Below are 12,193 nucleotides of genomic sequence, written 5' to 3'. Positions count from 1 at the left end.
AAACCTGTGTGTTTTGATTCACAAGAGAAGGAATGAAAGACTTTTTCCATCTGTGTGGATGAATGAGTTAAAAAGGGAAGGAAAAATAAATTTCATATGTTTTTTCTCTCAACTAATCAACTAAAATTATATTATTATTTTGTAGTTTTTATATTATAAAAAAAGCTATATAATTTTTAAAATTATTCCAGTTACAATTTCTGCCGTGAGAAGAAATATAAGTCGGTGAGTCGTAAGTTCTAATTGTTTTTCTCCTTTTAAATCACCCAAAACAAAAGTGAAGCCATTTTAGATGATTGCCTTCTCTTGTTGAACCACATTGCAGCTACTGCCATTACTTGTAGTCATTGTTGTCACCCTAACTTCTTCGTTACACTTCTAAGTGCACTTTCATTCTTCACTACATTCTGAGAGGAATAAGAATAAGAAAGACATAAAGAACAAGATGTTGTGTTCTTTTTTATATTTATAATAGATTTTTTGTTTGTTTTAATATTTTGTTTTCAAATTCAGTCTAATTACTAAATTTTATTTCTCCGCACTATTAAAATTTATATGAAATAAATATAAACATTAATTTAAAATTAAGAATTATATGTTTTTTTTAAACTATAAATTGCATTTTAAATAAACGGAAAAATCGATTAAATGAAACAAGAACGTTGATTTAATAAAAACAATAAAAAAAATCATTAAAAACATACGTACATGCATGTTTTATAAAAAGTAAAAACAAGATTAGAAACATAATTTAAAATAAATATATTAAATAAATTAAAATTATGTATCTAAGCACAATTTTAATAAAAGAAAAAGAAAAATGTCTGAAAGCAAAACTTTAGTCAATGAAAAACAAATTAAATAAAACACGTGTTTGGGAGAAAAAATTCTTTATTATTCATAATATTTAAAAAATTTGTGTATTTTAATAATAAAAGAAATAAATTACACTTCTCTGGTAAACCGAAAAGGATAATGATATTTAGACAATATTTTTTTGACAACATTTGAACATCGATTACGTGTCAATATGTTATTGGTCAAATATTATTCCACAATAATGTTTATGATTATTATTATTAATTATGGAGTAATTTTTTATCAATAACAGATTGACACGTAATCAATATTCAAATATTGTCAAAAAAATATTGTCTAAATATCATTATAAAAAAAAATGTGACAACCTTGTACATGAAGTATAAAGCAAATATATGGAGAGCTTAGGTGGTATATGTGGAAATATTATGTCTGTGAAAATGAAGGTTGACTGATAGGCACAGGTTAAGAAATTAGGAGTTAAATGATGTTTTGCATATGTTTATTATGGTTGTCTTTAATATGCATACATGTTTTTCTCTGCATAAAGTTGGAGTGAATTTGAGGGCATTTCACTACACTTCAATCATATGTAAACAATAGCATACAATTGAATAGAATGAAGCTACCCAACCTATGCTTCCCTATTCTATTATACCACATCACCTTTTTCATGAAATTCCTTTTTCCAAAACTTTACCTAAAATCATTTTTACTTTTTTAATAATAGAATTTATTATTTTATTATTCAACTCCTAAAGTTGCATATTTATATATGTATTTAGTTCACTTACAGTTTTCAACATAAAGAAAAGGTATGTCTTGAAAAGGTATATCTGTTTACCTATTGCTCTCAATACTTTTGGAAAATTTTATAAAAAAATGTTTGTGATGAAAGTGATGAGTTACAAGTGTTTCACGTTCATTGTAAAACAAAAATAATAGAACATTAGTTAAATATTATGTAGAGTTTATATATATATATATATATATATATATATAAAAGAAAGTTATCATTTTTTTTCTGAAGACTTTTCGATGATATTATAATAATAGACTTAGATTCAATGTGAAATATGAACTTAGAAAACTAACTTTGTAAAAAACTGTGTTTCATATTATTTCAAAATTTAGGGTACGTGATAGGTTTTTAGAGGGAGATATATTAGAAGATTCAACAACCATAGTAATACATAAGCTTAATCTGCATATAGAGTTATATGTTAAATATATTGTATTACTCCTCTTGATTTTTTTTTCTTATTACGTATAAGAAAAAAATTAATAAATAACCTAATAAATTTTAAATAATTACTTTTAGTTTATTTGAACTACTTTCACCGTCTAACTCTCCCTTTTTAAAATATATAAATTAATTAAAAATGTTTTAATTTTAATTAATCGTCAATCTTTTGAATAATTTTTGTTACTTTTTTTCAACAGTTTAATTATGAATACCCGCTAAATATGTGTTGATAGAAAAAAAAAAATATTGGGGGATATTAGAATCATGTAATAAATTTGTTCTATCATATATTAAGGGAAAAAAAGAAGTATATCTCTCCTCTTTTCCGATAGAATATCTGTTCGAGTCTCTAGTTTCTTAACATTCCTTATTTTATTTAATAAATGTCAAATAAATAATTTATACAAACTAAAATTTAAAATATAAAAAGTTGTTCTCGTATTTCCTAACTTTGAATTTTAATATAAAGTTTCAAAAATTTTAAAAAATCAAAATACATTAAATTTGAATTGATTTTAATTTATTTTTTATTATTTTAAATATTTTATTTGAATAAAATAATAAGTTTATTGATTTTTGATTTTATTATTTGAATATTAATTATAAAAAAATTGAACAATCATTAAAATTCAAAAAAAAAAATAATATTTTTAAAACAAATTTTGTTGAGACATATTTTAGCTAACATTGATAAGGGTTTAGTGTTAGTTTGGTTGATGTTTAAAACAAATTCATATTAGATATTATTAAAAATTTTGATATTTCATATATATATTGATATTCTAAAATTTATTAATCATTTGTCATTATATAAAGATTTATTAAAAAATAAATAAAATATAAAACATAAATATCACATCAAATATACGATAAAATATTAAAATCAATTTATTTGAAATTTTAAATTATTAATTCTAATATTTACACTTTAAATAAATTTATAATCGTCCCTCCGTCCCCCCTTTTTCTTCTGTATTTCCAAGTCTTAAATTTACAAACTTTGTTTGAAATTGTTCGTTTTAAAATTTAAGTTTAATAAAATTAAAATTGAAAAAACCCTAAGCATTTTCAAAATAAAGACTTTATTTCCTTCATTTATATATTACTTTTTGTTTTCATGGGACTTTGGATATTTTAAGAACATTACTTTTAAGCACAAATATTTAAGCTTGCAAACATACAAAAACAGTAACATTAATTATAATGACAAAGCATATTGCTCAATCAAATTATTTGCAAAGACATCATGAACCCCTTCTCAGGACACAATTAAGCAAATATCTGCTGTCATTAATTCATTGTGACCATCTCTTGTCGGTAAGTGATATAAAGAAGAAATTAAAAGTTGATTTAAGATCTCCAATTATCATCTTCATCCATCTCTGCAACATACATTCATTAATTACGTTACAGTAAATTAACAATGGTTTCAACTTCATCTTATCATAGTAACATATTCAATAAAATTACTTTAAAAATAAACTTAAATTATAACTACTTGATAATATATTTTACATACAAAAAAAATTATTTATATAATAAAACGTATGAAAGTAGCCATTTTAATTTACCAAGTTAGAAGTTACATAGAAAACAATGAAAACATCTTCAGTGGATTACGATTAATTACCTTTTAAAATAAAATCTTACAATTATATGTACGAGAAGAGTTTTTTTTTTTTTTATGATTTTCATTATCTAAATTATGTTGTTTGTTCTTTCTTTTCTTTGTCTAAGCCAACACCCTCAAATAAATTATTTTGCATAATAATATTTAATAAAAATGACTATTCATAATTAATTATACATTCTTATTAAACATATATTTATAAATATTAAAATAATTTATTTTTAGGTTTAATCCATTATTAATAAATGACTTTTATTTATCTTTATTAATTTTGAATTAATGATTATTATTCTAATTAACTGTCTATAAATAACTATCTCTTCCGAATTGGGGTTGACCATGTGGTCCTAGAGGTAATATGTTTTTTAATTTTTTTTTTAATTTATATGTTATTCAACTTGCCTATTTTTTAGATAAAGTGAGACTTTAACTTTCTCATTATCAAGTTAAGAATGAACAAGTGAAATGTAATAAACAACAATTTCAATAAAAGTGGGTCTACAACGTCAATCAATGGTCAATTTACAGTAAGTGACATTTTTGTAATTTAAGTATAAAATTTGACGTGAATTGTTTAGTGAACAAATGTTTTAAATATATTAAGCAATTGGTGAATAAAAAAAAAATTGTTTAGAAAAGAGGATGAGTAGATGAATAGGAATGGTAGATGTTTAAAAGAGAAGTAATGGTAGTTTTGAAAAGTTGATGTTGGGTGGTTTAAGTGGGTAAGTAGTTGAAGGTGAAGGAGATGGAGCTAGGCAGATAGTGTTAAAAGTTGTGTGGGAAGGAAAAGAGAGAGATTGATTTAGTTCCTTAATTATATGATAAGAAATAATAATGCATGGGTTGGGTGGGTCTGAGACACATAAATATATGTATGTATGTATATGCATGCACTGTGAAGTTAAAATGGAAAAGGGGAGGCATTTGGTCACTAACAGAAATCAATCGCAAACTGAATTTTACTTATATATTTGATGGATATATGAATTATTATGAGTTATGTCCACCTTCCACATGATCGGATTAAAACTGTTTAGGACCCCACACAACCCATAATGTTACGTGAATCTTGACATAGAATAACAAACAATCTTGTATCTATCTCTCTGTGTTTTTCTCCTTTTATCTCTCTTCCAAACTCCACATACACATACTCAGCAACCTCCCTGGAAATACATCACTTCTTTCTCTCCTCAAACAAAGGATGAAGGTCAGTAAACATCAATATTCTATCATGCTTCTATATCAATTCTTATTCTTTTCTTAGCCATTTCATGCATTTCTTTGCTCCAGTTACTTGGGTGGATGCACAGAAAATTTCGTCAGAATACCGCTCAACCCTTCAAACACTTGCTCATCGGTAACTTTCATCGTATCTTCTATCATTTCGCTATGATTTTCACTTCTACTTTGATTAATTATTATATCTCGTTTTTTCGTTAAGGGACTTGTGATGATGAACACCACTACCCCAATCCCAAAGGAAGCTTCGGGAATTACAAACATGTGAAACAAAGTCAGAAAGAGCAGACGACAAGAAAATCTTTCGCTGCTGTCGACGACGATGAGTACGAGGAAGATTCCGCGGGTGCCATGTACGAGCTCTTCCACGGCTTCCTGGCAATTGGAACTCTGGGGTCGGAGCAAGTTGTTAGCGATCCATCGACAACGCCGACATTTGCCATATCTGTGGAGAACATAACTGAAAAGGAAGACGAAGTGACTGAGAACGAACTGAAGCTGATAAACGATGAGCTAGAGAAAGTTCTGGGAGCGGATGATGAGTCGTCGTGTGGGAGAAACAGCCATGTGAGCAATGGGAGAAGCAGCCATGGAAGCATAATAACGCTGAGCGGGAAGCCGTTGTTGGAAGGTGGAGGAGAATCAAATGGGAATGGAAGTGCCGTTTGCCCACTTAAGGGGTATCTCTTTGGATCGGCAATTGAGTTGTCAGAAACCACAACCGTGGCTGTGGCAAAGCAGAAAGAGCACAGAACGTCACTCGGTGAGCTGTTCCAGCGAACCAAGCTGGCGGAGGAGAACATTGGAGGAAATAATAAGGATGATAACAAGAGAAGTGAGAGGGAAGCAGACAAATCTGCCATGTATCTCATGAAAAAAAAGCTCAAGAAAAGAATGCTTCACACTTCTTCCCGAAGCTCCTCCTCCGCCACTGCTGCTGCACAACCTGTTGATTCTGCTTCGGCCGAGAGAAAACTCCATAAGGTGCACTTTCACATTCTTCTTTCTCTTCTTCACACTTATCTTATGCTTCTTAAGCAACAGCTTTTAGCTGGGACTCGGTAAAAATACCTACTTGTTGGTCGCAGATTCTGCATATGTTTCACAGAAAAGTTCACCCTGAAAATTGTACGGGTGCACACAGGTGTGATAAATACCAAAAGAATGAGAGCAAGAAGAAAACAATGAACGAGGTGGTGCATGGAGAGGAAGTTATAATGATGCACCCGAAAAGAGCACTGTCAAAGGAAAACATCATGCGACAATATTATAAGATTCAACCAAATCCATTCCACTTTGCTCTTGGCTGTGAAGATTCATCTGACAATAAGGAGCACTGGATCAAAACAGATGCCGATTGTAAGTGTGCAATTAATTATAAATACCATTAATTAATTGTAAAATATTCGTATATAATGACTGAGACTTTTCATTATAATGCAGACTTGGTGTTGGAGCTTTGAAGAGAAAAGGGAAAAATAATTGAAGATCCTACCGCAGCAGCAGCAATATATGATATGATATTGAAAAGAGTAAGTTTGGGAGAAGAAGTAAATAAGAGAGGTAGTCCCTCTAATTACCTCTTAGAAGTGTATACGATATAGTAATAATAATTATAATGATAGACAGTGTCTGTGGTTGAAATAAAATTGTGAATGATGTATAAATATGAAGTATATATAAAAGATAATGTATATGGTGTGGAATGCAAGGACAGAAGAAACATTGGAGATTGAAAGGAGTGGTAGAAGTGTGTGCAGAGTATATCAGTTGTTAATTTTTATGGATCTTTATGTTTGTTTCAAACTTACAACCTTATGTGTTTGGCTGCCTACTCCTACTCCTGCAATATTGCATTCCATTCTAAAATTATCTATTTACTGTTCACTCCATATATAATACATTCCAATAATTAATACATGGTAAAAATTCATTCTTATATGCTTAATTATTTATTACTAAATAAAGTCAGAATTATTTTTTCATAATATAATTCCATTACATTCATCTTTTTATATAATATGTTTTCATACAACTCTTTAAATATCTTCACATATTTAACTATTAACTATTTTTTTAGACTACTTCATGCACTATAGTTAATTACAATCGATATATTTGTTATGTAGACTAAAAAAAGTTCTCTATAATTGTTTTTCAAACTTAGTATCTTTTTTCTTTAAAAAAAAATACTGTAAAATCTGAAAGAAAAAATAAAATCAAAACATGATATAGTTTTGTCTTAATTATAAGATTTTATGTTTCTGTCAATTTGAGTATTTTTATAACTTGTATTAAATCTTTTTGTTCTAATAAGTTTTCATATATGTGAATCGAGTTTATTCTATTTAATTTTTTGTGTTAAGTGTTATTTTGATTAGTTGTCTTCTTGTGTCAAAAATATGATTTTATGATTAATATAATAAAATCTTTTATAAATAACAAGGGATCTTATTATCACCACCATCATTGATATAAATAGTTGTAATGATCTTTTGTTATTAAATACGATTTTATTAAAAATAATACAAATCATTTGTCATTTTAAAGAAATACTATTTTATATTACCTAGATCTATTATTCTTTAATGAATGAGGATAATTAATCAAAATGAATATTTAATATCATAGTCACTTTATCAGCAATAAAAAAAATTAAACGATAATAACTCAATAAAAAAATATAAAAATTATGAAGATTAATTGAAAACACTTAAATTTGTAAAGAATTTGAAATTAATACATTTTTATATGAACATATTGTATTTATCTGTTAACAAAATACTTATATAACCATTTTTTCACAAATGTTTTTTTAAACTTTGAATAATATTTCTTTATTAATTTTTTTAATATATTACTTATAAACATATAGTAATATTTTTTGACATTTTGCATAAAGAAATAAAGAATTTAAAATTAATTAAACTTAAATTTTTTATATGAAAATATTGTGTTAGTTTGTTAATAAAATGTTATATAACCATTTTTTCACATACGTTTTTTTTAAACTTTGAATAATATTTTTTTTTATCAATTTTGTTAATATATTACTTATAAACATATAATAATACTTTTCTTATATAACATTAACTATCATAGTTACTACATATAATATACTTATTCAGTGGCGGATATAAATATTTTAAGGTACTACAACCCTTATATAAATATATAAAAAAATTTGGAAGTGTCTAATATATAACATATATTAAAATTAAAAATATTTTTAATTATACATTAATATATACATACATACATGTGTGTATATATATATATATATATATATATATATATATATATATATATATATGTATGTATATTATTTTTTCAATTATTTTATTAATATTTTAAATATTAAAAAGGTAGATAAGCAAGCACTAACCTAACTAAAAACAATGTATATCTTATTATATATAAGGATGGATGTGAATACATTTTTATATTGAATATTAGAATAATATAATAAAATAGTCTACCCATTTCTCTCATCCTCGCATTTACCATCTCTAAAAAATAATAGTGGCTTTTGGTGTCTAAAATAAGATTCATTACGTCAATATGAAGCTTTTTTTTTACTAAACTATTTTAATCTTTTACTATTTTTATTTTTTTATTTACTAAAATAAACATCTTTTAAAAAAAAAAAAAACTTATAAACATGAATAAATCGTATATTGATTGTATGGGAAAGAAAGTTACGTCAAAATAACACGATTTTAATGTAAAATATTTTAAAAGTAAAGTCATTTAAATATAACACAATTTTAACTCAATTTATTTTAAAATTAAAATAGTGTTAAAAGGACTTTATTTGAGTTTTTAAAATGTTTTAAACTAAAATTACGTTAACACAATTTTTTATAATAAGGTCATACCATTTTAATATAATTTTATTATAGTAAATTCTTGTAACCTTGACTTACTCATATATGTAATATTGTAAAAACTTATCTATTTTGGTAAATTTAAAAGAAAAATACACGACTTTAGTAAAAAAAAAAAAAAAAGAACGTAGGAAGGACGACAAGATTTACCTACAACAAAGATTATTTCAGCTCATTGAAACATTACATGCATTTATTATTTGAGTTACATACAAGACTGAAAGAGAATAATAAATAATTAGTGGGCAAGGCCTGGCCCAAATGAAGTTAGTGGGCAAGGCCCAGACAATTCATTATTAGTCTCTTAGTTACGAAGGCTAAGGCGGCGGCGGTGGTGGTTAGCGGAAGAGAGAGATGCCGAAGAGAACAACACACACGTACTCAAGCGAGGATGCGGCTCCGGAGGGTCCACACTCCGATCTCTTCGTTTATTACTGCAAACACTGCGCTTCCCATGTCCTCATCACTGGTTCGTTTCTTCCATTCTCAATTTCTCAATTTCTCCGTTTCATATCCCTGTCTCAATTTCTCTTTCTTCCACGCGAAGATACCCAATTGCAGAAAATGCCCAAAAGGAAAACCGACAAAGCTTATGTACTCGACAAGACCAAACATCTCGCCCGATTCAACGTTCACCACGCCGGAAAAGTTCTCCTAAAGAGAGGCGAGGGCAAATTGGAGAAACAATACCGCATGAACTGTATGGGCTGTGGTCTTTTCGTTTGTTATCGCGCCGACCACGATTTCGAATCTTCATCTCTCATCTACGTCCTTGATGGTGCCCTCAGCACTGTTGCTGCCGAAACCAACCCACAGGATGCCCCCGTTCCACCTTGTATATCGCAGCTTGAAGGAGGACTTGTTCAGGTTGCTATAGAAGTTGAAGATCGTGCACAACGTTCAGCAATCACCAGTACCCTTTCTCTTCCCTAGTAATTTCATCTACACACGCTCCACATCCCACTTCCTCTGTCATTACCTTTTCTCTGCTTTTCGGACTACATATGCAAATCTCTCATATTTTCATGGATGGATTAATAAACAGTATGATATTATGGAGCAGTGATGTTTTGGAGACCTTAATTGAGAAAAGTAAATGAAATTGGAACAAAAAGTAGAAATAAGGGTTAGGTAAAATGAGAAATTTAAGAATAAATGCGAAAAACATTTTCATCCACGTTGTAACATAGAGTTGTAACTTATTCTGTATAATGCAATGCTTGCAGTACATTTGCTGTGGAATGTCATATAATTTCTCAATAAAATCCCCGTTGAATCTTGAGGATTAGATTTAGACTGTTTTTGCTGTATCAGGAGTAAATGCTGATGATGTTCGAGTCACCGTTGCTGCTCCGGCTGCCCGTGGAGAGGCCAACAACGAACTTTTGGAATTTATGGGAAAGGTATATTGAAAACCCTCTTTGTTTCTCTTTTTATTGGGTGAGTTTTGGTTGTTACCTTGTGACTCTGTGGTCACGGGATCTGGTTGCAAAGGTGACCTTTCTTCAGGGCTGCCCATTATTGTCTACACTACACATGATCTCCTTGAACTCTCAGGACTTTTTGTTGGCCCTTTTTATGTTATTTTGTCTCTTTGCTCTATCTTTCCCTTTGGTCAGAAGACAACTGTAGCACTGACAACTTTCCGCTACACATTTTTTACATAGGTTTTGGGTTTGAGATTGAGTCAGATGACTCTTCAGAGAGGATGGAATAACAAATCAAAGCTCCTTGTGGTTAGTTACATTATTATCAAGTACACCTTCGTGTGAAGCATTCACATTGATATGAATGTGGGCTTCTTTCCGAACGATTGTATTCTGAATAATCATATCAATTCCAGTGATTTAATTATTCTTGTTTCCCTCCTCTAAGATTGTCCCTTTGTAATTATTTTCACATTTGACTGTTTCAGGTGGAGGATTTGACTGCTAGACAAGTTTATGAGAAACTTTTGGAGGCTGTGCAACCTTAACGTTGTTTGTTTAGCTTTAGTATCCATGGTATCTGTCTGCTTCTATGAGGTTCATTTGCATTTTCCATATTAAGGCAGGGAGGTTTAAATTTCAGTGTAATGTTGTTTACTTAGATTCTCAACAAAGCAGTTGGCTACGGTGCAATAGAAACCTTGCTTGTCATGCTCATGTACTATAACACTTGATTGGATGGTATTAGGTGAACAAAATCTACATGGTTACGAGAGAAACGCATCAAAATCCTTCTCTTTTTCGATATATTAAGGGTAAATTATTTATTGGACTCTAGTTTCACCCTTTGTTAAATATTCTTTAAATTTTGTGTCACTTCATTTTTTTCTTAACGTTGTAAAATATTAATGTATGGTATAGGAGAACTGTTCAAATTTAGTTTTGATATGTTATCTGCGTAATTTTCATATTATTTACTAATAATTAGAAATTGTTTTAAAATTGATTTTTAAAATAACTATTACCTAAAAAGCGTTTGTATTTTGAGCTTGTCGCAGTCAGATTCTTTAAGTTTACCGTTTTTATAAGTTTCAAATCTTTTAATTGAGTTTATAATAATAATTTTTAATTTATTGAGTATTTGAAAACTTTTATATTTTTAATTAATTATATAATTTTGTTGGTATTTTACTTAGATGATGTAATTGTTATTTTACCTTGTTATTTTAATTACTTCTCTTACATTAATACATATTTAATATAAAATGATATTATAATTAATATCAATTACTTATTGTTTATGATTAAAATTAATTGAAATAACATTCTTTATTGATTATAATTGATCAAACAACACAATATTTACAACAGTTAACAAAAGATATTGTTTGTTTTCATGATTAGTATTTAGTTAGGAACTAAACTTAGGGTAGGGTAGAATGGTTAAAATCAATAGATCTCGATTGGATGAGTTGGATTAAAATTTTTTATCTTTACTTTCTTTTAGCATTTTTAAATGAACATTTTCAATCTTTTTACAGACTTGAAAACCAAGTAAAGAAAGTAAAACAAGATTCAATACTGGTTGAGTCTACATTCCATCTTCAAGAGTGACTTTTTAAGATGAGGTTTTACACCATCACTCTTAACTTTTTTTCACTGTAAGTATACATAATAAAATTAAATTACCATTTATCTACATTCAACCATTCTTGAAGAGTTTTTGATTTTTATTTTCACATATTAAGATCTTTTGCTTTCCAAGAATGTTTCTTGATCTTTCATGTTTAACTAATTAAAGTTTTAAATTGCACTCTTACACTGCGAGATGAAGACAACATTCATTTATATATATATATATATATATATATATATATATATATATATATATATATATATATATATATTACTGTTATTTTCAATCGATTATAATTTTGAT

The 12,193-nt window shown here is 27.9% G+C and overlaps 2 protein-coding genes across 2 annotated transcripts; both read left to right on the top strand.

Moving 5' to 3' along the window:
• The first annotated feature begins 4,623 nt into the window (after positions 1 to 4,623).
• Positions 4,624 to 6,750, top strand: LOC106771270 (protein LAZY 1). The gene is made up of 5 exons (XM_014657223.2): positions 4,624 to 4,908; positions 4,992 to 5,058; positions 5,143 to 5,924; positions 6,029 to 6,299; positions 6,384 to 6,750. The coding sequence occupies exons 1-5, from the start codon at positions 4,903 to 4,905 to the stop codon at positions 6,401 to 6,403; spliced, it is 1,146 nt and encodes a 381-aa protein (XP_014512709.1). The 5' UTR covers positions 4,624 to 4,902; the 3' UTR covers positions 6,404 to 6,750.
• Positions 6,751 to 9,123: 2,373 nt separating this feature from the next.
• LOC106770937 (UPF0235 protein At5g63440) lies at positions 9,124 to 11,091 on the top strand. The gene is made up of 5 exons (XM_014656792.2): positions 9,124 to 9,296; positions 9,375 to 9,740; positions 10,142 to 10,230; positions 10,495 to 10,563; positions 10,743 to 11,091. Exons 1-5 carry the CDS (start codon positions 9,182 to 9,184, stop codon positions 10,800 to 10,802), a joined length of 699 nt encoding a protein of 232 aa, XP_014512278.1. The 5' UTR covers positions 9,124 to 9,181; the 3' UTR covers positions 10,803 to 11,091.
• The last annotated feature ends 1,102 nt before the right edge of the window (positions 11,092 to 12,193 follow it).

Source organism: Vigna radiata, chromosome 8, assembly GCF_000741045.1.
Source record: "Vigna radiata var. radiata cultivar VC1973A chromosome 8, Vradiata_ver6, whole genome shotgun sequence".
In the NCBI taxonomy this organism is placed as follows: Eukaryota; Viridiplantae; Streptophyta; class Magnoliopsida; order Fabales; family Fabaceae; genus Vigna; species Vigna radiata.
The sequence above is the reverse complement of the archived record's forward strand: the minus strand, read 5'-3'. Positions and strand labels throughout refer to the sequence as shown.